This window comes from Aureobasidium subglaciale, assembly GCF_000721755.1.
Source record: "Aureobasidium subglaciale EXF-2481 unplaced genomic scaffold scaffold_17, whole genome shotgun sequence".
NCBI lineage: Eukaryota > Fungi > Ascomycota > Dothideomycetes > Dothideales > Saccotheciaceae > Aureobasidium > Aureobasidium subglaciale.
Window position 1 is genome coordinate 436,580 of NW_013566978.1, and position 26,245 is coordinate 462,824.

The following is a 26,245-nucleotide window of genomic DNA, read 5'->3' on the forward strand; positions in this document are numbered from 1 at the left end:
ATCTCAGCGCGCCTCGGCGAATGACAGCATACATCTGCCACGACCCACAGAGTCGCGACTCCCTGACCATGCGACTTGATCGCGGCTAAATGCGCGCGTCAAGATGATTATCTCACGACTAGCTGGTCTGTTGGGCCTGTTGGCTGGAGCTGCTGCGTACAAGGCTCTTTCCGACGACAGCCTCCGCAGCATTGCCGACCCTGCCGACGACTTTGACATTCAACACGGAGCCCTGCTAGCTCCCATCCTCCAGCCACGCGTCCCTGGAACTCCTGGCTCAACGGCCGTCCTCAATCACTTTGTCGACTTTTTCCAGAAGTCGCTGCCAGAGTGGGAGCTGACCTTCCAGAACTCTTCGTCAAAGACGCCCATCTCGGGCGACCAGGAGACGCCCTTTGTCAATCTCATAGCGACCAGAGATCCACCCTGGACAGATGAGGGTCATGTCGGAAGACTGGCTCTAGTTGCCCACTACGACAGCAAAATTGACCCGCCAGGCTTCATCGGAGCCATTGACAGCGCTGCTCCGTGTGCCATGTTGATGCACGCTGCCAGAAGCCTGGACGCCGCCTTGACTGCAAAGTGGAAACACATGGAGGACGAGGGCGAGAGTGAATTGGAGGAAGCAAGTGGTGTGCAGATCATCCTGCTGGACGGAGAGGAGGCCTTCAAGGTCTGGACACATGACGACTCCATCTATGGCGCGAGGTACAAAACACACAATCACTTTGTCCAATCTCTGTAGCTCACGCACAACAGATCTCTGGCCGAAGAGTGGGAGCAGACGATGCATCCTGCCACCTCGACCTACCGCACCCCGCTCGATGCCATTGACCTCTTCGTCTTACTAGACCTGCTGGGTTCCGCCAATCCAACCGTACCATCCTTTTTCAAGACCACTCACTGGGCCTACTCGAACATGGCGAATGTCGAGTCAAGATTACGCTCTCTCAAGCAACTCGAAACCTCGTCCAAGAACCCTTTTCTGCGAGAGGCCAACAAGAAAGAGTCTGACAGGTGGCTTGGCGGCGCTATCGAAGACGACCACCTACCTTTCCAGGCTAGAGGTGTTGATATCCTCCATATGATCCCCGCGCCTTTTCCCAATGTCTGGCATACCATGGCTGATGATGGCGAACATCTCGACATACCTACCGTAAAGGACTGGGCCAAGATTGTCACTGCTTTCACTGCCGAGTGGATGGAATTAGATGGGTACCTTTTACCTCCCAAGAAGAGATCCCCTGTGCCGGAAATGGACAGGACGGAGCTGTGAGTAAGCCTTGCTCGTGCGCTGCAAATTTACCCCCGCTACAGTAACTAATCTTGCAACAGGCAATGATACGATTTTCCACATCTTTTGTCGCTAAATATGCCGCTTTCGGGCATGTGAGGAGAATATATACATTCCGCGCTTCATGGACAACGCCGAGACCGTCGATGCGACATTCCTCATTTCTCTCACGTTGATGATGCATGCCAAGAAGATACATGAACACCACACCTTGGAATCATTATACAGCAACCCTGCAGTACCTAGTCTAAGGCGCCGTATGCACAAACTTCTCACTCCTACCTGTGCAAGTCTCAAGCAGGTAGGTCGATCTTCTGCCCGAGTGGTAAGACAAAGAAGCGATACATAGTAAGCATTTCTCTTTGTTCATGATGTGATTTCTCACGCTCCGTCAGTCACCGTCTTTGAGATGCCCGGATGCGTAAAGCTTCCGTTTTCGTGTCCAGCACATCTCCAACCCGCTGTGTATATCATCTTTGTCTCCATAACTCCCAACCTACTCTCTTTGCTCTACATTCTCGTACTCTCATTTCATGTCTCAAACACTTGACCGTGATTTTCACATACCGTTACTCGCAGCCATGGCCCGCTACAGGCGCTTCCGGTGGTCTTTTGCGAACGAGTATCCAGAAGGCTCCTATTACGATCGCATGAACCAGGACGAGGCCGGCAGGCTCAACTCATATGGAACGCTCGCCATTGTGCAAAAGGAACCTCATGGAGCTGTCCTCGATGCCATCTTGGAATGGGAAGATGAACAAACGACTTACGCAATCGTTCAACCCTGCAAAACCGCGGTGGGATACCAACTTACTGGTCGCAGGGGTACAGCTCCATCATCACAGCACGTGAAGGTAGCCGCCTCTGATGATCAGGTCGGTCTCATCAATTGGGGCCAACTCAAGGGTGTCTTTGAGGGGGGGCAGATCATCAACATTCCCGAAGCTGAAGAACTGACTGGTGCCATACCCGTCATTGACACCAACGAGCCTACCAAGCAGCACATCTACTATCTGCCCGCTGTGGTACCTCCACTTGCGATGAACACTGTCTACTTCGAGTCAAAGCCTTCTTTTGTTGTCATGCAGCCAGGCGAAATGCCTCGCTATGTCTTCTGGAAACGTAAGGAGCAGTACAAGCCATCCCTCAGCGGAGAAGCTCACCTAGCAGCAAAAGCTGCTGCATCATCAGCCGAGCCGCTTGTAGACGCATCAGCTGAAGCAACAACCGAGGTACCTGTTGAGGCACCAGTTGAGGCATCCTCCCCTGGAAGCGCCATCCAAGCTTCTAGAACCAGAAGATCCCGTGCTCCAACACCCGAGGAACATACCGCAACTCTCGTGGTTGACACAAACAAGGCAGCCGAGGCGGCTAAGGAGAAGACCAAGGAGGTTGAGCCGGTGTGGGAAGTCTTCTACCCTCAGCTCGAGCAAGATCCCGTCGGCTTTCTGGACTATTACAACACGCCTCTGAATGGCTGGCACGGATATAGAGGTGAGTGAAAATCGACAACCCATTTCTGATCTAACACTAACAACCCAACAGCCAAGATGATGCTACGCGAAGTGGATATAAATCGGGTCAACTACACCAGTCCTTGTCTTGCTCACAACCACAAACGCATCGAAGAGTCAGAGGCAGTCGAAACCGTGGAAGCGACCAACAAGTCAGCTGCAGTAGCGGCTGTGGAGGACACTGAAATGGAGATCGACTCTCTCGACGTTCCTCCACCCAAGGCGTCCGTAAACGCTGCGTCTGTTCCCTCGAAATCTTTTGAGACTCCCAAAGCAAAGCCCTGGGTGCAGCCAGGACCAATCGCCCACGATGATCCTGCATGGAAGGCTTTGTACGATAGAATCGACAAAACCTCTAGAGTGAGAAAGAGACGTATCCGACCCGAGCCTGTCTTCACCGAGAAGTACTGCAACACGCCCGGCGCAAAGGTCGATCCCAAGAAAGCGGTGCTTACGAGGAAATTGTACGACAAGTATTACGCTCGCGCGGTCAGAGCCCAGAGAGAAATCGACGCTCGTTCCAAGTGTTGTCTAGCTTGTGGGTTGAAGTGGAGCAAGTGCCCAAAGACAAGATATGAGCACTATAACCTGCACCGTGAAGAGCGTAGGTTATACTTTGCGCATTGTCAAAAACTAAATCTTCACATCGAGCCTGAGATGACTGTTGATCAGCTAGACCCAGCAAAGGTCGAGTTCATCAAGGACGTCCCTGGTCTCAACTGGTTCGCACGACTGGAAGAGGTTCTCCTCAATCTAGAAAATGAGCTCCTCGAGCGTGAGCAGACCTGTCGTGTCTGTGATGCCCATATCGACTTTGGCGAGTACAGTATTGTGGAGCACTACAATGAGCACGCAATCGAGCGCAATAGACTGCGTACTGTTCCGTCTTTCACAGTCTCGGTGGTCGGCTCCAAGCTGGTTGTCGGCACGGATGGCTCTACTCAGTTTGTTACCCCAGAGGACTCCCCTCCTCCACGTTCCTACAAAGGACTCGAATCTGATCACTATCTGTTGCGACGTGATGACGCAGAGAGAGCAAGAAGGAAGGCACTGGCCGGTACCATTCCTCACGCTCATCGATCACCACCAACTACAAAATTGTTCGGCTCGCCAAAGTGGCCTCAATCCTCGCCAAGTGACCCTATGGACTTTACTGAGGATGGTCCGATTCACTCTGATGTCGTTGGAGAAAGTACGGCTCGAAGAGCGTTCTCGCCTCCAATGGTGCCCAAGTCCAAAAGCCCTACGACTGGCAAGGGCAATGTCGACTTTCTGTCCAACCATGATCAACCTTCAAGCTTGGCGAAAGTCCTAGAAAGATTCGACACTTACTGCTTGAATCTTGACATTCCCCGCAAAGCAGTCCCTGGAGCCCAAAAGATTGTTATGGACAGCCGCAACATGGAGCAATTCAAGACTAATGAAGAAGCTTTGTTTGTCGCAGCTGTTTGCATCTCTCTTGAACAAGCTGGTGCCCCGATAGCCTTGCCCAAAATCGCTCCGTCTAACGTTTCCATTAATGATATTGGACAGGCCATCACAGAACTTGAAGCACGGTTTCCAACCAAAACTGGCCAGCGTCGCGTCATCGCGCCAGTAGATGACGACTCTGATCTTTACGCTGTACCTGCTGGTCTCCCGGCCTCGTGGCGAGAATCGATGGAAGCCACCGTCGCCTCGGACTACGACCCCGCGCTTGCCATTCGTCCTACATCTGGTGAGCTGACCGCTTTGGACGACATTGATCTCGGAGAAAGCGAGGACGAAGTGGAAGCTCCTGGAGACTTTGACATCGGTGTCGATGACTATTCTGAAGGCGTTGACGATGCTCTCGACGCTGACGATATACACGCTCGAGCCACTCACGATTCTTACCTGCCAATCAGAGAACCAACCAGTGCTAGAGATTTTACAGACAAATTAATCAAGCGAGTCCTTGAAAATCCTCTTGTAAACGATGTCGAGGCCATGGTGAGAGATCATTCCAAGAAGTCAAGTGGCAAAGAACATCTCGACGCGGCTCGCATCCTCGCCGATGGCTCAGCACATGGTGTTCTTCGCAAGCTCAACTTGAACCTCCAGCAAGCGTTCGATGCGTTGCTTATGACACACAACCTGATCGAGGGACTTCTTGAAGACCCTGACGCCGACACCAACGGGCTTTCACACAGCCAGTGGGTTCAGGACATAGTTTTCGATCATCTTCGTGACATTACCAAGAACCTCGGTCGTCGCGGCTCGAAGAAGACCGTTAAGGATGTCGACAGCTTCTCGGGTACACACGTCAACACTCTCTGTGGTCCAATTGAGCTATATGATCTATGGAGAATCTTGGACAAAGCTCGGATCGCCTTCGAAGAGTTGGCTGATCACCCTCAGCCTGAGAGTCTTTGGATGAGAAAATACTACATCCGAAAAGTTGTGTCAGGTGTTCTTTGGAAAGCTTATTGCAGTGGATATGATGATACAAAGCGCTTCCCAGCTGATTACTTCATTCCCGTCAAACACGATGGCCTTGATATGGCCGATCAAGACGATATGGAGATTACTGATATACTGAAAGCGGCACTCGGGTCGGGGCATGCTTTGAGAAAGCTCAGAAGTATCTACAAAAGGGCCTGGAGAACGTTTATCACGTTAGTAAGGGTTTACCGCGCGGCACCTGGTTACGAGGCCCCTGAAGTTGCCAGGCGAAAGTTCCTGGAAGTGGTCCATGAATTTGTCGACCAAGAGCTCGAGAAAGACAGACTTTTCATGCTTAAGTACTCACCAGGAAGATTCACAAAGACTGAAGAAAGTCAGGCCCCTATAAGCATCTCCTCGTCGTCGAGCGAGTCAAGTAGCGACAACAGCCTCAAGCGTAAGCGTTCAGCTCAGCTCCTTACCCCTACTAGCCAACCCAAGCGCAAGAGCACCGCCAATGACGACCCTGAGTACCAGCCCGGGACCCCCTCACCTTTCGACTCGGACGAGATATCGCCCAGACTGCCCAAGGCACCTCGCAAGAGCAACGATCCTCTGTACCGTCCTGGCTCCGCCCTCAACGATCCCACCTCCCCTCCTCCAACACCCAAGCGCACCTCCGCCCAGAAAGCCGCCAACCGTGCTTCTCGCAAGAAGGAAAAGAGAAAGGAGAAGAAGGCGCTGAAGGCTGCTGACAAGAAGGGAAAGAAGACCGAGGCAAGCAGAAAGGTCACTTTCAACCCCAAGCCTGCCTTCAAGTCAGCGCCACCGACCCCTGAAAGTTCACAGCCACCCACTCCCATTGGAGGTTCCGTGAGAAAGGCTACTAAGCCTGCTGTCAAGTCGAAGAAGACCTCGGCTAAGGTCACCAAGCCCAAGGCTGCCACCAAAAAGACTGCCACAGAACCTGAAGCGGTCTCAAGTGAAAGACCGCAACGTAAAGCTGCTGTTGAAGCCAAGAAGAACTTTGGCAAGACCAAGATTATTGGTTAAGGAGATGACGAGAACTTGACGAGGAGGAATGTGGTTTGGACAGCACAAGATGAGAACTATCGCCTGTTTTTTTTTTTTGGAGAATACATGAAATTGTCATTTTGCATTACAAGTCTTGTTGTAGCTCTTTTGCTTAGATGAATTGCATATCTTCTCACTACACTTGCCTCTTGCTTAGAGCCTTCCTTGACAGTTGTGTTTTCCTTCTGTGGTGACTTTTAGTGATGTTTCTAATTACAGCCTTCCATGAATAAGTGCAGTCATCCGACAACATGGATATGAGGTTTGACGACTGATGTGACTCGAGGCATTCTTACAGCCCGATCAGTCAGATCGTAGGATCGGATACATTGCATGCATGTCAGAATAGACTCTGATTATTGGCTCTTGAGCCAGTCGTCCAAGAGGACATTCGGCAACGATGGGCGAGCGGAGGGTTGCCACTGTATCAGCTTTTTGACAAATCTTCCGAATTCCGCGACTTCATGACGACTCAAATCGGGAGACTTTTCGGCATCAAAGTAGCACAACTCCAACCACTCTTCCAGTGTATATGCTGGACCATCTTCGGCAGATAGTTCTTTCTGCTGTCAGTACTTGTTTCTACCTAGTGAAGATAGGAATCATCTGCTTACCCCATTTTGGCAGTGCTTTCCATTTAGACTGCCATCTTTCTGGCGGCTCGCCAATCAAATCAGCAATTTGTTGTAGAATATCTCCCTTCTTTGCCAAGAGTCTAGAAATTGGAGGTTGGCCGACGATCAACTCGAACATCTACGATCTACGTCAGAAGAGTGCCGACGTAAGTTCTTATGGTGTCGACTTACGGTACAACCTAGAGCCCAGCTGTCTACTGAGAGATCATAATCATCGTCGAATAGCAGTTCAGGGGCTCGCATTGCCAGCGGTGTATGCAGTGTCTTCGTTCTATTATTCAGGAAAAACGATTCCCCAAAGTCAATAAGCTTGATTGATGCTTTTGCAATTTCCAGATCAGTGGTTGGTAATCTTGCAGACCAGACTAGGTAGTCTGGTACCTCGCGGCCTAAGAGACTCCCGTCGGATCTGGTGACTTGGCCTATTTTAGGCGGTCCCAGCTTTTTCGATAGCTCTTATTCGGAGAGTAAGCTTAATTCGTGGTCTGCAAACGCGATATTGCCTGTATGAAGATCTGTAGCGTGACAAGATCAGAAACCAGTGTTTCGCATATGCCACTCTGGCATGCAAGATTATGTCCACCCACCTCCATGTCCAATTCCCTGCTTGTGCAGAATATCAAGCGCAAGACTTGTCTCCTTGCAAAGCTTTGTTGCAATCTTTCCTGGGAGCCTGCGGTCTGAATACCGTGCTTCGATGAGGGTAGGAATGCTGGGACCGAGTAATTCCAGAATCAGACAGTCATGCGTACCGTTGGGCCCAACATGCTTGAATGCATCAAAGAGCCGTACGACGTGCTGATGTTGCACTTCCGATGGAGGTTCTGTTTGCCAAAGAGCCTCAAGAACTTGGCGCTCACGATTCCTTGAAGTCGAGGCTTCCGAGATCGTAATCTTCAAAGCTACATTTCGACATGATCTGTGAGCATCTTTAGCTAGAAGCATCAAGTTAGACCTACACTCGACTCACAAACGGTCTCGTGCGATCCAAGTGATCGAGTAGCCTCCCCACCCCAGCTTGTGAAGAATTTCATATCTATCGCCTGCGAATCGATCCATCACAAAGGAAACCAAGATCGAGTCCGGACACAACTACTCTATCACAAAAATCATGCCAAACATACTTTTTCGGACTCCGTTCTTATTCCTCAGTAGAAGAATAGCCGAAATATCGGAAGTTGTCCTTTGCAGACGAAACGCCCTCATACAAACTCAAGTCCGTGAGCCACGTTTCACGCCTCCCCGCAAGATTGAGCATGTTTTGAGCATGTTTTTTTCCACCCTAGTGGAATGGTCAACGTTTTGTAGATAATGTGATTATCATGAGACTATTTCAAGTGTGTGTGTGTGTGTGTGTGTGTGTGTGTGTGTGTGTGTGTGTGTGTGTGTGTGTGAAAAAGATTGATATAAGACATGCGGGTGCTCTCCACCTTGATGGTGTGTTCTTTGCCTTTCTCTCGCTCGAGTCCAATTCAGTACTTGAACAATTCTACTCGTCTTTGAACCACTTTCGCACGCAATCCGAAGCTTTGGGAGCAGCAATTGTTTAAAAATACAACAATGTGTGGCAGCGAAACATCACGACCAGTCCTCGGCGGCACAATCGCTATCCTGAAGTCTCTCGGAGAATCGACTCTACCAGACCTATCATTGCTATTTCACCAAGACGAGGCTTCTACGACGACAGCAACATTTCAATCGTCGTCTGTGCCAGTCACGGCGGATGCAGATCTGAGTAGTTGTCAGATTGTCATATTGTAAGCTTATAGTCTTGATGCATATACATGGTGAGTAATTGCTGACAATATCACAGCCGCGACGGAGATCTTAGAGCTCCGGCACCCACGACATCGATATTACATGTATTCCCGCTGTCGACGAGCACATCGCAATCATTCAGCTTGCCGAGGAAGCTTGACCTAGGCGTCGGTGGTGAGGGTGTGATTGGAAGAAGAGTTGGACTCGTCAGGCAGACTCAAGTGCTGAGACAAGGCATTATCGGATACAACTGATGGAAAGGAAAAGAGCTGCGAAGGCATGTGCAAAAGAGAATGGTGTTCCAGTGAGGTCTGTTAATGCTTCTTTTTGGCGGAGCTGATGTCATGGCAGGGTGGGGAGTTCGGCGAGTTTTCGGCGATGATGAGGTGTCCGTTCCAGCATTGCGATATGCATAATCATGACTCCGTGATCTTTTCGAGATTTTCTAGATGCGTATACAATGATACCGAATGATATTTGAGTGATCTTCGGTTCCACAAGGCCGGGTACATGGAGAAGTTGACTTTCCATCATCCCCATCTTGCCTCACATTCCATTACCGATGCGGGGTCAGACTCACATCACTCATAACAGCGGGGTACTATAGCGCATCAAAAATGATGTATAAGCCGCAATACCCTACTCACATGCTTCTTGCATATTCGAATCTCCATTCCGTAGGTATTGTGAAAACATCATGGCAGCGATCCAAGCTCAGCTCGACTCCGGAGCAGTACCCGGCCACATTTCAAACGTCTGCCCTCGAGGAACAAAACTCTGGCTCTTAGAATGTGGATGGCTAGCCTGCGATGAAGCCTTTGTCATCCGCGGCGCAAACACCTCTCTCGGCTCCACAGCTGGCCAGTCGTTCGAGAACAAGCGTCGTAATCTCCCAGTATACTGTTGCTTGATCTCACACCCTCACGAAGGATTGATCCTCTGGGAGACTGGATGTGGAAAGGATTATCCGGAAGTCTGGGGCCCGCAAGTGTCTGATGTCTTTACAAGAGTCAAGTATGATGAGAAGCATGAATTGAGAAATGCAATTGCGGCGACCGGAAACAAGATTGAGGATATCAAGAAGGTCATCATTGGACATCTTCATCTTGATCATGCTGGTGGTCTTGACGAGTTCTTCGGTCGTCAGGATGTCGAGGTGTGGGTGCATGACAAGGAGCTGAAAAGCGCTTTCTGGAGCGTGGCAACCGGTGCAGACGCTGGCGTCTACCTCAAGCACTACCTCAACCTGGATTTGTGAGTGGGAAACGCCATGGCAGTAGACAGACTACGCTAATTGGGCGGCACAGGAACTGGAAGACTTTCGACGACAGGACTATCGACTTTTGTCAGGGAATCACACTGCACCACTTGCCTGGACATACCGATGGGTTGATCGGCATGCAGATCAACTTGCCAGACAGTGGTACTTTCTTCTTCATCTCTGACCATTGCCACGTCATCGAGAACGTGAGTGTATACTTCTCCGATTGATGTCTGACCAAGGCTAATATCAAACAGTGGCGGGATGGTATCCCTCAAGGTTGGCTTGCTCGTGACCATCCCGCATGGTTCCAGAGTACGCAGCGGCTGAAGCGCTTGGAGAGAACGACTCGAGGCAGAGTGATTCCTGGACACGACGAAGAGACGTTCCTGGCACTGCAGAAAGAGAAGGATGTATTCACCTGATTCAATGATCATGTGGCTCGCTATTGTAATGATTAACGTTGTACGTAACTTGGGCAGAGAACTATGAGTGTAGTTGGTTGGCAAATGAGTACTTTTGACATTTGGTGTGATCTCTAAATGTATGTGTGACAAGTTCGGAAGGTACCTGACCCTTCGAAAGTTGTAACCTTGCAGGTTTCATTCTATCTCAGGCCAGCGAGTCTACGTTGCTGTACTTCACAGAGGGCTTTGCTGCCACTGAGGAAGGTCACAGTGCCGATGAGACCAGCGGGAGGTAGAATTTGGAAGAGAGTCCAAGAAGAGTAGTATAGGAAGAAGAGGAATTCCATGGCTACGATGCTGCCGAAGAACAGAGCGTGAGAGACGGGAGCAGCGTTCATGGCCTTGGAGAGGTGGCTGAAGTTTGCGCCTAGGAGCAGCCAGCCTCCAAGGAGAGCCGGAAGACAAGCCACCACGGCGAGAGTGAAGACGAGGGAGAGAATGGTAGGAGAAGACTTGGGGTCGCTGCGGAAGATGTGGTGAATCTCGGCCAGCTTGCCGTAGCGGAGAGGAGGTTCGGGGGTGCTTAGGGGCACATTGGGGTCGCGGGCGACATCCAAGTCAAAAGCGTGGGTGTAGTAGGCCTCAGAAGAGCCAAACGAAGCAATCAAGAGCTTGGCCTGGATGGGGGCGGTTGCGGCTAGGAACTGGAAGGGGAGGTCCTTTTGCGACTGTGACGCGCGTCAGCTGAAGGGTAGCGATTGTGCTTAGAAGAAATTGTGGCATACCAGCTCGACTCTGGCCTTACCGCTCTCCTTGACGCTGAAGACGAAAGACTCCTCGAGACCGGTGGTGGGTTCGTGCAGAGTCAGGAAGGCCTGGTGGGGTCTCTTTGCGGTTTGGTCTTCGATGGTTGTCATGAGGATCTTGAGCGTGTCTGCAGGGCCAAGCTTGATCAGCTTGCTGAGGTGTGCCTCGGGCGACAATCTGTTCAAGTAACGTCAGCGCTGCGATACAAGTGTCTCTCTACCGGAGCTACTCACTTCTCCTTCAGAGCACCGCCGACACCAGCTCCTTTGCTGGAAATGCTAAGAGTCGCATCTTCAAAACTCCATGACGAAGCAGCAGCAAGACTCGGGCTGATTGACAGCAATGGCAGGACAAATGCACTTGAGAACTTCATTGTCGCGGTGCAGTGGTGTTGTCCTTGAACAAGAGCGGGTTTGGTGACGAAGCGTCGAGAGGCCAAGTTGCTCCAGCTTCGGCCCACTTGCCTCATTCGTCGCCGCTAGCCATCATCTCCTGCCACTTGCGACTGCGATACCCGAACATGATAATGATGATATTCTAATATCTTTTTCAATTCAGTATGCGTGCGTGATTTTATGAGCACGAAAATGAGAGATCACACGGCATTGGCTGCATTGAGTCTTCGCACTATGTGCCTGCTAAGTCGAAGCAGCCTTTGCTAGACCTGGCAGCATGATTACCCTTTTGGGAAAGCGCTTTACGCTCAAGGCAGATGCTACTTCCCTATGCTGAATGACTGCTATTCTGCTGCGAGTCAGAGCAAGAGCCAACGTCCAAGGTTTTTTGCATCTCCAATAAGCCATCTACCAAGTATCGAACAATCATCATGCCCTGATACAATATCTGTCGATGCGACAAGCCTTGGCCATCTGCGAGACTTATAACACCCCAAAGCCGGACCCCGACATTGTAAACCTTGACGATTCCGCAAGCAGACTACCTTCTTGCTCTCTGCGGACCCGCATCAGATTCTTCGAAAAACAACCTCGAACCTCCGTGAGCAGCCAAATCGCAGGTCAAAGTCCACCACACATTCCTCATGCCGAGAAGGCACGCTGCTTCCGGAGATATGCCTACTCCGCAAGACACCATCAACGTCGCTATGCCGCGACCGTCTCGACCCCCGATACGTCTAAAATTGAACATCCGCCCTAGACAACCGGAGCCGGAACCAGAACTGCCTCCTGCTCGGCCTAAAAGAAAGATATCGAGACCTGCCAGATACTCGAACAATGTCTTTGAGCCTCTGACCAAAAAGCGAAGACTTACAGCAGATCTGAACATGTCCCCACAAGCACCAACCTCACCCCATGCGGCCTCGAATCTACCCCCAATCAACTCTTCAGATCCCGTGGTGCTGACCTCGCGGGAGCCTGCCGATAAAAGTGACTATGTCGACTCTTACGAGGTCGAGCCTGCCGGCTATGGTGATGACTTCTTGAGCAACTTTATCGACGATACTCCTCGTTCTTCTCTATCAGCTCTATACTCTGTTATCGGCTCGGTCAAGAGTTATAGGCCGGATTCCGATTTCTTACCAGAGTCGGATGCTCTGCCTGCAGCTGCCGGCTTGATGTACGACACTTCAGCTGATCTCGCCAGCGAGCCCCCAGCATACTTCGGGAACGAAATGCAGAGTCCTGTCGTCCTGTCAAGTTCCCTCTCTTCACTGCCCCAGCAACCCGACAGCCCTGAGGTCAGTATTAGAAAGCTACAAAATGCATGTCAGGCTTTGGGACGTCTTAGCATGCCACCTGTCCAACAACAGATCCGCCCGCCGTCGAGCAGAGATGACCTCAGAGGTACTTCAACACACGAATCAGTACATGATATTGGTGTCGACCTTGCTGACCAACAATACAACGTAGACAGCAGCGTTGACGCTCTATTGGCAGCTGCTACCGGGTCCGATCGATACGAGGACGCTGGAGATAGATGGTGTGATGGAGTACATTTCGGAGAGCCAGACGTGGAGATCTTGCTTCTGATCAACAAAGCTATTGAGATACTGCATCATCACATTGCCAACATTCGCAGACTCAAAGCCCAAGCAGCACTTCAGCACGGTCGACCTTCCCAAGGCAAGGGCTCGGAAGATGGACCATGGAAGACTGATACCGAACAACTGGTCATGACTGCACTACAATCGTTGCTCCGTGGTGGTGCGACTGACATTGGCTGCATAATCTCGAGCGAACGTGCGAACTTGCTTTGGCGTCTGTACTCGCAGCTGACCCACTTTGTCACAACACCTCACATCGTATTGAGCAGAACCTTCCGTCTACTACAACAGGTAGAGAGTGGCGTGATTAAAAAACAGCGCCGTTCATGCAAGCGTTCAAACGTACCTCAAAAGGGCAAAACAGCCAATGTCCCGGTTCCTCATAAGTTCTTGTCTCGCCAGGCAGTCTCGAGTTAGAGTCTCGAATCTTCTAGATACGACAGTGTTCAGTCGCTTAGCTCGGATCCTGTCTCTCAAGCAAGTGAGCATTCACGACAGACTCCAGAGTCTATGTGCACTCCAATCGCACCACCTCCTCGGCAAAGAGATCAGTATACGGGTGCGGCTAGGCGTTTTAGAATCCGGTCACCATATGGTCATCAAGCTCACCGTAATGAGCTCGCGCCTCCACAGCCTCATCCTATGTTCTTCAATCAGCCCCCATACGGCCAGGTACTATACGGTCAGCCACCACCATTGACACTTCCTGTCCGCCACGGCATGTTCTTACCCAACGCACCTCATTTCAATGGCAAGGCACGACCTGGACCAGCAGCTTTTGCTTCACAAGGCTTTGGTAGACATCCTATGCCAACGATGCCCATGTTTGCGCAACCTCAATATTCAAACTACCAACACATGATGCCACCTTCCTTTCCGCCAGATAGCTGGGTCCCAATGCCAAACTTTGGACTGCCTCCTGGACTGCGTCCTGTTCAGCACGTTAGACACAATATCTTCTGGCGTTGATGACTTTTCTTCGCTTGTCACAGCGCTATTGCTTGCCGTCTGAGCAATGCTCTCTTTTCTTCTTCCTTTCTTCTTAACCTCTTGCTTCCGGGATCCAAAGGTTTATTTCACCAGAGATTTATGTAAGTGGGAGTCTTAGATGCATGGAACGGCGTTCAGTTTTTTCTGGGTTCCACCCTATAGCCCTCTCCTTCTCCCATGTATTTCTTGTCTTGCTTGGAGACTGGGCCAGAGTCACTCATTTGATCTCATGGATGAAGCCATAGAGATGGCGGGGTCGAGGATGCTCGTGGGCAAGCAATATTGCCATGACTATTGTTACAGTGGTATACAGTTCTATGCTTGTTGCTCGTCGTATGGTAATATACATCCAGTCTCATGTACGGTGTGGCTTGTCCAAACGTGACGGCTCAATCTTCCAGAATGCCCTCAACACCGACGACACCCTTGGGACCGAGCTTCGCTACGGTACCACTTCTCAGGCCCAAACCCCTCTCGATCTCAGCATCACTCATGCCCCGTTGGTCTCTCATAGTAATCACATTCCTCAAGGTACCCACATCCAAAAACCTCCTGCCAGCACTCCCCCTCTTTCCAGCTTCCAAAAACTCTCGCTCTGCCTCTCCAGCCAACTCAGCACGAGCTTGCAGCACTCTCAATGCGGGATTTAATCGCTGTGGAGGTGCCGTGGTATTGTTTCCTTGTTGACCGTAAGGGTTTGGGAAGTGGGAGCTTGGATGCGCGGAAAAGGTTGAAGAGGGTGAGAGGGTGGGGTTTGGTTGTACGGCGCCTAGTTGACGGAGGGAGCGGGCGAAATCTGGGTCTGAGGCGTCGAGGTTGATTTCTGAGAGGAAGCTTTGTTAATTTCTGGTTGCTTGATGCAGAGCGATAGAGGGAGGTGGAAGAAGCGGAGAGTGGGTAGACAGATCAGATATAGACTGTTGATTTGGACGATTTCGAATCATTCACCATGTAGGTGGTGTATTAAGGGGAATCGTTGAGTTTCATCATTGTGACCGGGAAGTTTTGTGTAGAAGGCGAAAGAGAGAGAAAAGGTTGAAGCATACCTTCGTTGCGCTGGCCACTTGCGCGTGGCTGGGGGTGTACTGTGGGACCTGCTCGGTGGCCTGCACCTGGTGGCGGCGGAGGTTGGGATGGTGCATTTGTGGTTCGTGTGGGAGCTGCTGCCTGTGTGGATGTTGCGGGTGACGGGCGAGATGGGTATTGGCGTGTTGCTTTTGTTGCAGCATTGGCGGCGCGAGAGGCCGGTTTCGATGCTGATGAGCCCATGGTGGATGGATGTGTTTCAGATGGCCAGTCGACTGCTTCAGGATGTGGAGGGTGATGTATCAGGTCGCGAAGTTGTGTGTGTTTGTCAATTGTCAAGAGCTCAGCCAAAGTCTTGTCGCTCGACTTGAATCATGACGAAGAGATGCTAGAAATCTGGGGTCGAATATGTCCGTGCTTCTCGACAATCCGCAGAGCCTCGTTTCTATACAATTGGCACTCTTCTCAATTGCTTGTCGATGCAAGACATGTCGTCGTCGCCTCGGTGTCGTTTGTTCGTACGACGTACGAGATGTGACCGCACAGCATGAGATAATACGGACTTTGGCATACATCTCACACATGCATCGACCCGACAGATCTTCCAATTGTGCTTTCGTCCGAGGACATCATGCCTTGCCTGTTCTCAGCCTCTCAGGTAATTCAAGGTCTTGTCGCTCAGGCACCCATGCTCTTTTGACGTAGCAGACCTGCTTCGACCTTCCGCATCTCTGGACCGACATGTTGCTGTCAAGTCCAAGCAAAATGCCGATCGACTTCCGATGCTGTGGACTGACGGAAAACTCCACATCTCAATGGCTGGCTAAACTGGTTAAAATGCCTTCACGCGATCGATCATCGTCGTTTGACCTTAACCCCGTCGTCGGCTTTACACTTTACCCTCCCCGTGGCAAACATGCCAGCCACGCTACTGTTGTGGCTAAATCTACCCTGTCTAATTCGCTCTCGACACAGCTAGCTCACGCAGGTACTTGCGCCTGATACCCCTCGGCACGGAACGGCATGCCGAAAGCGATACACAGCAGCCTCAAGAATGACGTCTTCTCCATCAATATTCCTTCTGCACCTGTATGCACGAGATGGACATGGTTTGCAAACACACGCAGAGTCGAAAGTGTGGAGTACGCACCATCTTGCCATTTAACCTGCGGAGAAAGTGCGGGGACCTGCTAAATGCATTGATGCCGAACTAATGTCTTCACAGCCCGGTCTTATGTGTTGATCTTGTCTATTGCAAGCAATCGGCAATGATCCACCGCTGGGAGACCGGTGACCAGCATACTTTTTCCAGTGCTAGAACATGATGCTCCGCAATGGGATCCCCACTGTGCTAGAGACTTTATCCAAGCTCAAGGTTGGCAGATCCCCATACTCGGCCACCGACGTGACCATCATTCCACCTGAATGTGTTTTGCTAGTCCGTCATGACATGGCATATATAGTTGCTTCTCCCACTCATTGACTTTGACCTAAAGCATCTCTCCTCATACCGGGCCATATACCTTCATCATGGCCGCTCTACTTTCTCTCTCTGCATTGGCATTGCTCGGAGCTGGTGCTTCTGCCCAGACCTTCACAGGAACCTCTCAAGGTGGTTTCCCTGACTGTGTCAATGGCCCTCTCTCGAACAACACAGTCTGTGACAAGTCTGCAGGTATGCTCAACTCTACTACACATGCTCGCCTACCATCTTCTAACACTTTCCAGACCCAATCGCAAGAGCTAGAGCCTTGGTCTCTGCCTTCACTGTTGCTGAGAAGCTCAATCTTACTGGAAATAACAGCCCTGGAGTGCCCAGACTTGGTCTGCCAATCTACCAATGGTGGCAAGAGGCTCTCCACGGTGTCGCCGAATCTCCTGGTGTCACCTTCAATGCCAGCGGAGACTTCCGCTATGCGACGTCCTTCCCGCAGCCCATCTTGATGGGTGCCGCTTTCGACGACGAGCTCATCACTGCTGTTGCTGAGGTCGTCAGTACCGAAGCCAGAGCATTCAACAACTATGGACGTGCTGGTCTCGACTTCTGGACTCCTAATATCAACCCTTACAGAGACCCTCGCTGGGGCAGAGGTCAGGAGACTCCTGGTGAAGATCCTTACCATCTGTCTTCCTACGTCCACGCTCTCATTTTGGGTCTCCAGGGCGGCGAGGACCCCGAGATCAGGAAGATTACTGCTACTTGCAAGCATTTCGCTGGTTACGACATCGAGTCATGGAATGGTAACCTTCGTTACCAGAATGATGTTCAGATCTCTCAGCGCGATCTTGTAGAGTACTACCTTCCTTCTTTCCGCTCATGTGCCAGAGATTCCAATGTTGGAGCTTTCATGTGCACATACAGCGCTCTGAACGGTGTCCCAACTTGTGCCGACCCTTGGCTTCTGAATGATGTTCTTCGTGAGCACTGGGGATGGACCAACGAAGAGCAGTGGGTCACCAGTGACTGCGACTCTATTCAAAACATCTTCCTTCCCCACAACTTCAGCGACACTCGCCAAGGTGCTGCTGCTGCTGCTCTCAACGCTGGTACCGATCTTGATTGCGGTACCTACTACCAACACCATCTTCCCAAGGCTTACAGCGAGGGTTTGATCAACCAGACCACTGTCGACCAGGCTCTTCTTCGTCTCTACACCTCGCTAGTCCGCACTGGCTACTTCGATGGTCCCGACGCTATGTACAGAAACTTGACCTTCTCTGATGTCAGCACTCCCTATGCTCAGCAACTCGCCCTCACTGCTGCTGAGGAAGGTATTGTCCTTCTTAAGAACGACGGTCTTCTTCCTCTCACTGTCACCAACAGCACTAAGATTGCGGTCATTGGCGACTGGGCCAACGCTACTCAGCAGATGATTGGTAACTACTTCGGTGTTCCTCCATACCTTCACAGCCCTTTGTATGCTGCTCAGCAATCTGGTGCTCAAGTCTTCTATGCTGGCGGACCTGGCGGACAAGGTGATCCCACCACTGACCACTGGCTTCCCGTGTGGACTGCTGCCGACAACGCCGATGTCATCATTTATGCTGGTGGTGTTGATGACAGTGTTGAGGCTGAGGGCATGGACCGTGAGACTATCAATTGGACTGGTGCTCAACTTGATGTCATTGGTGAGCTCGCCTCATACGGCAAACCTACAATTGTCATCCAGATGGGTGGTCAGCTCGACAACGCTCCTCACGTCAACAACCCCAACATCTCTGCTCTTCTCTGGGGTGGATACCCTGGTCAGGATGGTGGTGTTGCCCTTCTGAACATTATCACTGGAAAGACCGCACCTGCTGGTCGTCTTCCTGTTACCCAGTACCCTGCTCACTACGTTTCTGACATTCCCATGACCGATATGACTCTGCGTCCCAACGAGACCACTGGCTCTCCTGGTAGAACTTACAAGTGGTACAACGGTACTGCCGTTTTCGAGTTTGGCTACGGCATGCACTACACCAATTTCTCGGCCAACATTTCTCCTATGGCTGCTTCCAGCTACGACATCTCCGCCTTGACTGCCAACTGCAACGAGACCTACAAGGATCGTTGCGCCTTTGAGAGCATCTCTGTGAATGTTCAAAATACTGGTAAAGTCAGCTCTGACTACGTTGCCCTCGGTTTCCTGGCCGGTCAGTTCGGACCTTCTCCTTACCCCAAAAAGTCTCTCGTTAGCTACCAGCGTCTCCACGACATTGCTGGCGGTGCATCTCAGACCGCTACCTTGAACCTGACTCTTGGTTCGCTGTCTCGTATTGACGACCACGGTAACACTTATCTCTACCCTGGCGACTATGCTCTGATGATCGACACTATGCCCGAGTTGACAATGGTCAATTTCACCCTGACTGGCTCTCCTGCTTGTCTTGACGAGTGGCCGCAACCCCCATCAGGTGGTCCTACTATTCCTCCTTCTGAGTACTTCTACGGTGGTTACGGAAGTACTGGTGAGTTCCCAGTCATTGCAACCACTGAGGTCCTCGAGCCAGAGACTTAGGCCAATGAATGATGTAGAACCCTTTTGTGGGCTTTATGATAGTGTATTGCCAAAATAGCAGTAATGAACAATGACATGATCTATACCTCCTTACCTCTCTTCTTTGCTCCATCAATCATGAACCCAATGCATCCATAATCTTCCCACTAGGAATGTTTGTCCTCAACAACTCAATCAAGACTCTCTCCTCTGCGTAGAACTTTTCATCCAATTTCAGTGCTTTAGCTCCAATCTTCTCGCCAAAATCAATACCAGCATCATCATTATAGCCAGTATCGCGATTCATCTGTTCCAGTCTTCCAATCTTGTCGAGTATCAATTCCTTGGCCAAAACACAGCGAAGAATTAAGCCTTTCCAGGAATCATCTCTGCAGTTTGGGTTTCTGGCCGGGGCATTCTGAAGGGTTCCGAAGGTGCGGAAGATATAATCCCAGCTTCTGTCATAATATTAGCATTCTCCTTTCGTCTTTTCTTTTTTTATAGTATTGTTGAGAGAGAAGAAGAAGAAGAAGAAGGATAGGAATGCAAAAACTCAACATGAAGTAAACTTTATTCTTGGATACAGCAGGTGTACTATGCCCCAGTCGCGTCTTCTGCTACTCCGTCGCTATGTCCTTTGGGTCCGCCTTTGTTTCTTCACCTTTGGCCGGCGAGCCGATTTTGTTGCATCCGACAGGCCGTCATTTTGACTACGGTAACTTATCCTACAGGCAGTCCGCTTCTCTTGCTTCTGTCGCGCCGTCTCACAACAATCTTATCCTACAAACCCGTTTCTTTTTGCGCCTTCTTTACAACGGCAGAGCTTGCCCCCATGGCTCTGCCGTCCCGGCCTTGCCTTCAGAGCATATAAGACAGTTCAAATTGTCGAGCCGACATGGTGGTTAGGCGGCTGAGGACGGACTACACTAGGTCTCCTTCGGCGGACATTGTGCGGATTTCGTTTTCTTTTTCCTCCCATTGCTGTACACAGTTGCTTTCTTAACCACTGAAAATTGTCGAAGTGGTTGATGAAATCCAACGATAACGCCTGTTACTTGTCGCTTTATTCGATGCAAGTCTTACAAGCTGATACTCTTTGTGTCCTCCTTGAACTCCCTCTCCTCGCCCTTGGTCTTAGCATCGGTCTTCTCTGTCATCATAGGCTCATCTTCACCATACAACAGAGCTGTGAGACCGATGTCTTTTTCAATCTGCTGCTTCAGCGCCATGTCGGCCTCGGCGAAGCCAGCGTCACCGAACAACTCATCCATCTCCTCCAGAGTAAGGCCTTTAGTTTCAGGGAGAACAAAGTAAACCCACAAGGCAGCGAGGACAGTCATGCAGCCGAAGAAGATGAACGCTCCGAACTGGGAGGTACTGATGAAAGGCGAGGTTGAGATCCCGACCGCGAAGTTATTCAGCCAATTAGCGCTACCGCCGAGCGAGACACCCTTTGCACGCATGCTGAGAGGGAATACTTCGGACACGACAATCCAAGACACAGGACCCCAGCTGTACGCGAAATTTCCGACAAACAGCCAGACCAGAGCGATGCACACCCATCCAGCCGCGACGTGGTTCTGCCAGTCATTTTGGTAAGATCCCACCAGACCGGCGACGATAAAGTGGCATGTAGCCATACCAATCGCACCAGCAAGCAATATTGACTTGCGGCCAAACTTGTCAACGTAGAGGACGGCAGGAATGGTCAGAAGGAATTCAAGGACACCGACAACTCCGGTAGCCAATAGTGATAGGGTGTTGCCTTTGAATCCGAAATTCTGGAAAATGAAGGGTGCACTGTGTGATGGTCAGCGAGGACTGTGACAACGCATTAGACACAAGCCTTACTAGTAGTTGATGGCGTTGATGCCGTTCCACTGCTGAAATGTCATGGTAAGGCAAGCAGCCATGGTTCGTCTTCGCAATGATGGATTGGTGACCAATGATGCATAGTCATAGAAGCCAATGAGGAAGTTGCTCTTCCTGCTGCCGTCTTGATAGTTGGGATACTTTCTGCGGGCGGTCTCGACCTCGAAGTCACGAAGGGCTTTGATCTCGAGGTATTCAACACGCACACCCAGGTCTTCGGTGCTCTTGCTGCGTAGACGAGCCAATGTTGCAAGTGCCTCCTCTTCACGACCTTGATTCATCAGATGGCGAGGCGATTCGGGCATAAACATCGTCATGCCAGCTCCCAAGACGAGGGCTGGGAGAATTTGGATACAAATAGGGATAAGCCAAGCTGCAGATGACTGACTGTCCCCGGTGCCTCCGATGAAGTTTGTTCCTGGATCCAAGTCAACATCAGACCTCTGCTTACCAGCTTTATGAGAAACTCACCATAGCCGATCCAGAAAGAGATCATGATACCGAACGTGATAGCAAGCTGTTGTACGGCTACCAGACTACCTCTAATCTCCGGAGGAGACAACTCAGCGTTGTACAACGGAACAACCATTGATAGAGATCCAACACCGAGACCAGTAACAAAGCGACCTCCGAGTACGTAGTCTTTGTTTTCCGTGCAGGCTTGGACGATGACACCAATCGTGAATACAACGCAGGCAATCAGTGCACACCAACGTCGGCCAACAGCGTCAGCCAGATAACCGTTGATGAGCGTGCCGACCCAGGCACCGAGTTCGAGGATTGATGTCAGCAGACCTTGTGCAAGACCAGTACCATCAGCGTAGCCATTTGTCTGTGACACGTTAGGTACAGATTGGGAGTATGCTTATACACCAAGAACACTTACCGCCCTAATGAAAGAATTCATGGTCAAAACCTGAGCAAACATGCCTTGGTTGTAGCCATATACAAAACCGCCAAGTGAGGCGAAGAACGCAATGCCAGTGGTCTTGCCAGATGCAATAATGCCTTTGATGCCCATGGGACCAGAGAGCCGAGCCCTCGCGGCCGAGACAAGAGGTGCACCTGTTCCTGCTGCTACCATGATGAGCAAGACTTGTGGAGGAGGTATGGGTTTGTTAATCGTCTCCACGGGGAGTGGAGTGTCAGTTCTTTAATACATGACAACAGTGGGGCTGATCGGTCAAGGTCGATCAGGAATGCTGTCTCAAGGGTGACCAGAACCGTTTTTGCATTTTGCCTGAAAGCGATTGACAGTCAACACCATGTGTTTCGACATGGGTATGGTAACCACGCCGCGCAATGGCTGAGGCCGACAGTACAGTACGTCTTCCATGCTCCGAGGAGCCTGGGTAAATTCTCAAAGGCCACAAACACCGATTTAGCCAGGTGCCGAACCCCCGGGGCTCCACCTACGTCTCCCGGCGGAGAGCGCGACATGGAGACAGCAACGACCCACACGATACTAGTCCTCCTCTGGGGGTGAAGTTTGCTGTTCGAAGTTGCCGTAGCCTGCGGAACAAGATGAGGATTATTGATAACTTGGCAAAAGATACCCTCGGTTTCGGCGGCAACGCTGTATGCAGCCCGAAAGCCACAAACTGCTTCCCGCGCTTTTCCTATTCGTTAGCAAGTGCGGTAGGCATTGCTTGGTAGTTGACAAGGCGTCAGTCTTCGCGGCAAACCATTGCTTGCCGTCGGTGGCGTCTTTACTGTCTCAATAATGTCGGTTCTCTCGGCAGTGTGCTCTACAGTGCCTCGTCGAGATCAGCATCACCTGCTGCCATGATTTATGGATATGAATTGATCAAAATCCTTCGCTCCCTGATGTCTGTTCTGTTCGGCCGAACCCTACCAGGAGAAGGAAGCTGGAGGCGACTTGCTGAAATCGATACTGCAGCGTGTCGATCAGATGCCATATACGGCCAGCCACGCCGGGGCATTTCAATTCGGAAACTGTCTATCCGGGACACAACCAGCCTCGAATCACATGTGTAGCTGATTATTGAGTCCAGCATGATCCATCGCTTGTTACAAAGCGTGACAGTCCGCAAGGTTCCCATGAGATTCGACGTCAAAGATCAAGATACCCGGGCAATCGGGCTTGTGGAAATAGGAGGAGGCTAACACCGAACATTTTCAAGAGCATTGAGCTTGCCAGAAGTTCGAGAACAAGGAAGCGGTCTCTGGACAGATCCAAACCATAGCATGCTCTTCCTTGACTGAGTTCTGGTGGTGATTGTCTTCTGATGCTGCTTCCAAGCACAGAATGTGTAGTAAGTGCAGCAATCCTGGATGTCTGACCTCGGGACCATAGTGTTGGTAGCCAAACTCATTCCCAGTAGACAGAATTTGCGTCCATCAACGATACAGATCGAACGCAAAGTACGATCTCCAATCTGAACACAATAGGCGTTCCTGGAAGTCTTCTGAATGTACCGACATGCTTAGATTTGTACATACTGTCGTTGTGCACCTGCTATGCCCCTGGTGGCCTCCAGTTAGTCGCTGAGGGGAGCACCCTGTGTGATGGAAGACCGTAGATGACGTCAATGCACAAAGTTATGCAAGTTCTGTGATCAATGCCATCAGATGATATCGCGATATCCTTTCGACAACCAACAAAGACGCCGTACAACAGGCGTCCCAAATCAGTCAGATTATGGTTGTCACAGCACAATCAATACTGGAGATTCAATGGCGAAGGATTGGTGAGATGGTGCAATGCGGGGTCAGTCAGCACCTTCCTCCCTCGGCCTGTGTTGCCTGCTCGCTAGAATCACGTAGGCAGAACTCATAATATGTTCACGCCCTTTAACAAGACAGGATCACTCGTCCTGGACATCTACTAAACCCCTGAATCGCCTGCCTGCCTAAGCGCGATACTCACCGTCATGACTTTCTATCAAGCTCAAGACTTCCACGAAGGGGAGAAGTCGGTGCAGGCAAGGCTGGGCGTGCCAGAGATGGACAACCCCACTATCCCGATGTTATCACCTCAAGCATCCAATATGCTTCAAAGAGCTCCGCTACTCGCATTTGGCACCTTAGATGCTGGAAACCGGCCTTGGACAACCGTTTGGGGAGGTCGCACAGGTTTCTCCCGACCGTTGGGGAATAACATGATTGGCATCAATACGTCTGTAGCAGTGAAGCTAGATCCTGTGGTAGAGATATTGGTAGGCCGAGACGCCAAGGGTGAGATCGTCAAAGAAGAGGGTGAAGGCAGACTGCTCAGTGGGCTAGCTATTGACCTGGAAACGAGGAAGAGGGTGAAGCTCGCTGGAAGGATGGTCGCTGGCACTCTCGGTGGTACTAACGACGAGAAAGGCTCGGAAAACAGCTCACAGCAGGGCGTGCTGCAACTCGTCGCGCATGTTGATGAAAGTCTGGGTGCGTTCAAAAGTCTAGCTGACGCCGAAAATCACAAGCTGACACAGAGCAAGGCAACTGCCCGAAGTATCTCAACAGACGTGAAATATCACCAGCGGACACCAATCCTGAGCTCGTCTCGAGCTCTACATCTCTGAACCAAAGAGCCGTCGATCTCATCCACAAAGTAGACCTCATGTTTCTTAGCACGAGTAGTGGAACCAGTATGGACACCAACCATAGAGGCGGCGCTCCAGGCTTTATACGTTGCATACCTGGAGAAGACTCTTGCACGCAATTTGTGTACCCCGAATACTCTGGTAACCGATTATACCAAAGCCTAGGAAACATGGTCCTCGAGCCAAAGGCTGGCTTCTGCTTTCCAGATTTCGAGACTGGCGACAGCCTTTTCGTCACAGGAACAACAGAAATCCTGTTCGGAAAAGAAGCGGCAGAGATTATGCCTCGCTCGAATCTGGCCGTCCGGGTGACAGTCCACGAAGCTCGTCTGGTAGCAGCGGTGCTTCCATTTCGTGGCAACACTGGCGAGTTTTCTCCTTACAATCCAGTTGTAAGGTATCTGGCAAGTGAAAAAGCAAGCACAAGGGCAGAAGAACAGAGCCATAACATGGTCACTGCGAAACTGCTTTCTCAGACACCGCTCACACCGACCATCTCGCGCTTCCGGTTCGGCTTGTCCAATGCAGCCACCTATACAGCAGGCCAGTATGTCACTATCGATGCATCGGAACACCTGGATCTTGGTTACAGTCATATGAGAGACGATGACCCTCGATCGATCAACGACGATTTTGTTCGTACCTTTACCGTGTCGTCACCTCCTGGTCTGCCGCCTCGTCCCACGAAGAGGCTCGCCGACGACGAGTTCGAGATAACAATACGCAAAGTCGGTATCGTGACCGACTTTCTCTTCGAGCATGGGCTGAAATCCTCCGATCTAGAGTTGAAGATCAAAGGGTTCGGGGGTTCATTTGCAGTTGAGCAGACTGGTGTGCAGAAGGATGTCGCGTTCGTCGCGGCGGGCGTAGGCATCACTCCATTGATGCCTTGTCTGCAACAACTCAAATCGGAGTCTCTTCGACTTCTCTGGACAGTACGGGCAGCTGATATCGGACTTGCTGTCGACATGATCGAAAGCACGCCGGGCCTGGCTCCTAGTGTTACTATGTTTGTGACTGGCATTACCACAGACTCTGAAGAGCCTCATTCAGCGTTGGGTAAGCTAAATGACATAGGAGTGCGGATCGAGCGCCGTCGTATTGATAAAAGTGATCTGGAGGGGCTGATACCTGCAGTCGGAAGATGGTATGTTTGCACAGGCGCAAGTCAGAGAAGGATCATATTGGAGTGGCTGAGTGGCCAAGAAGTGCTCTACGAAGACTACAACTTCTGAAGTCTTCGAATTGCCTTGCAGGTAGAAGCGATTTGTGCTGTTGCGGTGACAATTACTACAAAGTCATGCTGCTTTACACAGCTTCAATCGAGTGAAAATGTCGTCCTAAAAGATCGAGGTTTCAAAGTCGAACGTGCTGCATATAACCTACACATCAGATGATGATGCGATTAGCAAAAGTGTCTATACCGGTACTGTTTTTCCTGAGGCTGAGCATGCGCAAGGTAAAATTCGCCAGCGACCTATCTCCGTTTCGTGTCAGGCCTTGATGACACGATGAGACCTAAAGACGGATAGATTAGAGCATAGGATTGACGGTGAACAACGGACCCTGCATTGGACTTTACATGGAACTGTCCAGCGGGGTTTCGCATGAACTCTGTAGTGCAGTCCTCGCGGAATGTGTCTTGATGGGGGGAAAGAGGCAACTCCATGG

The 26,245-nt window shown here is 50.8% G+C and overlaps 13 protein-coding genes across 13 annotated transcripts; 8 read left to right on the forward strand and 5 right to left on the reverse strand.

Annotated features, from left to right (window-relative positions):
* Positions 1-31: 31 nt before the first annotated feature.
* Positions 32-1,808, forward strand: AUEXF2481DRAFT_110146 (uncharacterized protein). The gene is made up of 3 exons (XM_013486471.1): positions 32-708; positions 760-1,276; positions 1,336-1,808. The coding sequence occupies exons 1-2, from the start codon at positions 104-106 to the stop codon at positions 1,274-1,276; spliced, it is 1,122 nt and encodes a 373-aa protein (XP_013341925.1). The 5' UTR covers positions 32-103; the 3' UTR covers positions 1,336-1,808.
* AUEXF2481DRAFT_342262 (uncharacterized protein) lies at positions 1,708-6,541 on the forward strand. The gene is made up of 2 exons (XM_013486472.1): positions 1,708-2,788; positions 2,840-6,541. The coding sequence occupies exons 1-2, from the start codon at positions 1,828-1,830 to the stop codon at positions 6,262-6,264; spliced, it is 4,386 nt and encodes a 1,461-aa protein (XP_013341926.1). The 5' UTR covers positions 1,708-1,827; the 3' UTR covers positions 6,265-6,541.
* A 100-nt stretch (positions 6,542-6,641) lies between these two features.
* AUEXF2481DRAFT_31413 (uncharacterized protein) lies at positions 6,642-7,954 on the reverse strand (the record flags this gene model as incomplete). The annotated part of the gene is made up of 5 exons (XM_013486324.1): positions 6,642-6,820; positions 6,900-7,038; positions 7,092-7,375; positions 7,508-7,855; positions 7,891-7,954. The coding sequence occupies 5 exons, from the start codon at positions 7,952-7,954 to the stop codon at positions 6,642-6,644; spliced, it is 1,014 nt and encodes a 337-aa protein (XP_013341778.1).
* Positions 7,955-8,480: 526 nt separating this feature from the next.
* Positions 8,481-8,932, forward strand: AUEXF2481DRAFT_6910 (uncharacterized protein; the record flags this gene model as incomplete). The annotated part of the gene is made up of 2 exons (XM_013486278.1): positions 8,481-8,677; positions 8,734-8,932. 2 exons carry the CDS (start codon positions 8,481-8,483, stop codon positions 8,930-8,932), a joined length of 396 nt encoding a protein of 131 aa, XP_013341732.1.
* Positions 8,933-9,097: 165 nt separating this feature from the next.
* AUEXF2481DRAFT_342266 (uncharacterized protein) lies at positions 9,098-10,727 on the forward strand. The gene is made up of 3 exons (XM_013486473.1): positions 9,098-9,932; positions 9,986-10,145; positions 10,197-10,727. Exons 1-3 carry the CDS (start codon positions 9,376-9,378, stop codon positions 10,362-10,364), a joined length of 885 nt encoding a protein of 294 aa, XP_013341927.1. The 5' UTR covers positions 9,098-9,375; the 3' UTR covers positions 10,365-10,727.
* Positions 10,272-11,564, reverse strand: AUEXF2481DRAFT_81593 (uncharacterized protein). The gene is made up of 3 exons (XM_013486421.1): positions 11,387-11,564; positions 11,132-11,330; positions 10,272-11,074 (listed from the first exon to the last, which is right to left on the reverse strand). The coding sequence occupies exons 1-3, from the start codon at positions 11,524-11,526 to the stop codon at positions 10,547-10,549; spliced, it is 867 nt and encodes a 288-aa protein (XP_013341875.1). The 5' UTR covers positions 11,527-11,564; the 3' UTR covers positions 10,272-10,546.
* Positions 11,565-12,192: 628 nt separating this feature from the next.
* On the forward strand, positions 12,193-13,572 carry AUEXF2481DRAFT_31416 (uncharacterized protein; the record flags this gene model as incomplete). The annotated part of the gene is made up of 1 exon (XM_013486325.1): positions 12,193-13,572. The coding sequence occupies one exon, from the start codon at positions 12,193-12,195 to the stop codon at positions 13,570-13,572; it is 1,380 nt and encodes a 459-aa protein (XP_013341779.1).
* Positions 13,573-13,797: 225 nt separating this feature from the next.
* AUEXF2481DRAFT_6914 (uncharacterized protein) lies at positions 13,798-14,124 on the forward strand (the record flags this gene model as incomplete). Its single annotated transcript, XM_013486279.1, has 1 exon — positions 13,798-14,124. One exon carries the CDS (start codon positions 13,798-13,800, stop codon positions 14,122-14,124), a length of 327 nt encoding a protein of 108 aa, XP_013341733.1.
* A 410-nt stretch (positions 14,125-14,534) lies between these two features.
* On the reverse strand, positions 14,535-15,414 carry AUEXF2481DRAFT_6915 (uncharacterized protein; the record flags this gene model as incomplete). Its single annotated transcript, XM_013486280.1, has 2 exons — positions 14,535-14,968; positions 15,192-15,414. The coding sequence occupies 2 exons, from the start codon at positions 15,412-15,414 to the stop codon at positions 14,535-14,537; spliced, it is 657 nt and encodes a 218-aa protein (XP_013341734.1).
* Positions 15,415-16,572: 1,158 nt separating this feature from the next.
* On the forward strand, positions 16,573-19,230 carry AUEXF2481DRAFT_342362 (glycoside hydrolase family 3 protein). Its single transcript, XM_013486474.1, has 2 exons — positions 16,573-16,846; positions 16,900-19,230. The coding sequence occupies exons 1-2, from the start codon at positions 16,702-16,704 to the stop codon at positions 19,170-19,172; spliced, it is 2,418 nt and encodes an 805-aa protein (XP_013341928.1). The 5' UTR covers positions 16,573-16,701; the 3' UTR covers positions 19,173-19,230.
* Positions 19,231-20,230: 1,000 nt separating this feature from the next.
* On the reverse strand, positions 20,231-22,107 carry AUEXF2481DRAFT_67544 (uncharacterized protein; the record flags this gene model as incomplete). Its single annotated transcript, XM_013486398.1, has 4 exons — positions 20,231-20,951; positions 21,003-21,441; positions 21,495-21,855; positions 21,910-22,107. The coding sequence occupies 4 exons, from the start codon at positions 22,105-22,107 to the stop codon at positions 20,231-20,233; spliced, it is 1,719 nt and encodes a 572-aa protein (XP_013341852.1).
* Positions 22,108-23,084: 977 nt separating this feature from the next.
* On the reverse strand, positions 23,085-23,580 carry AUEXF2481DRAFT_42145 (uncharacterized protein). The gene is made up of 2 exons (XM_013486374.1): positions 23,369-23,580; positions 23,085-23,299 (listed from the first exon to the last, which is right to left on the reverse strand). Exons 1-2 carry the CDS (start codon positions 23,482-23,484, stop codon positions 23,098-23,100), a joined length of 318 nt encoding a protein of 105 aa, XP_013341828.1. The 5' UTR covers positions 23,485-23,580; the 3' UTR covers positions 23,085-23,097.
* Positions 23,581-23,658: 78 nt separating this feature from the next.
* Positions 23,659-25,997, forward strand: AUEXF2481DRAFT_42147 (uncharacterized protein). Its single transcript, XM_013486375.1, has 2 exons — positions 23,659-24,416; positions 24,470-25,997. Exons 1-2 carry the CDS (start codon positions 23,918-23,920, stop codon positions 25,807-25,809), a joined length of 1,839 nt encoding a protein of 612 aa, XP_013341829.1. The 5' UTR covers positions 23,659-23,917; the 3' UTR covers positions 25,810-25,997.
* The last annotated feature ends 248 nt before the right edge of the window (positions 25,998-26,245 follow it).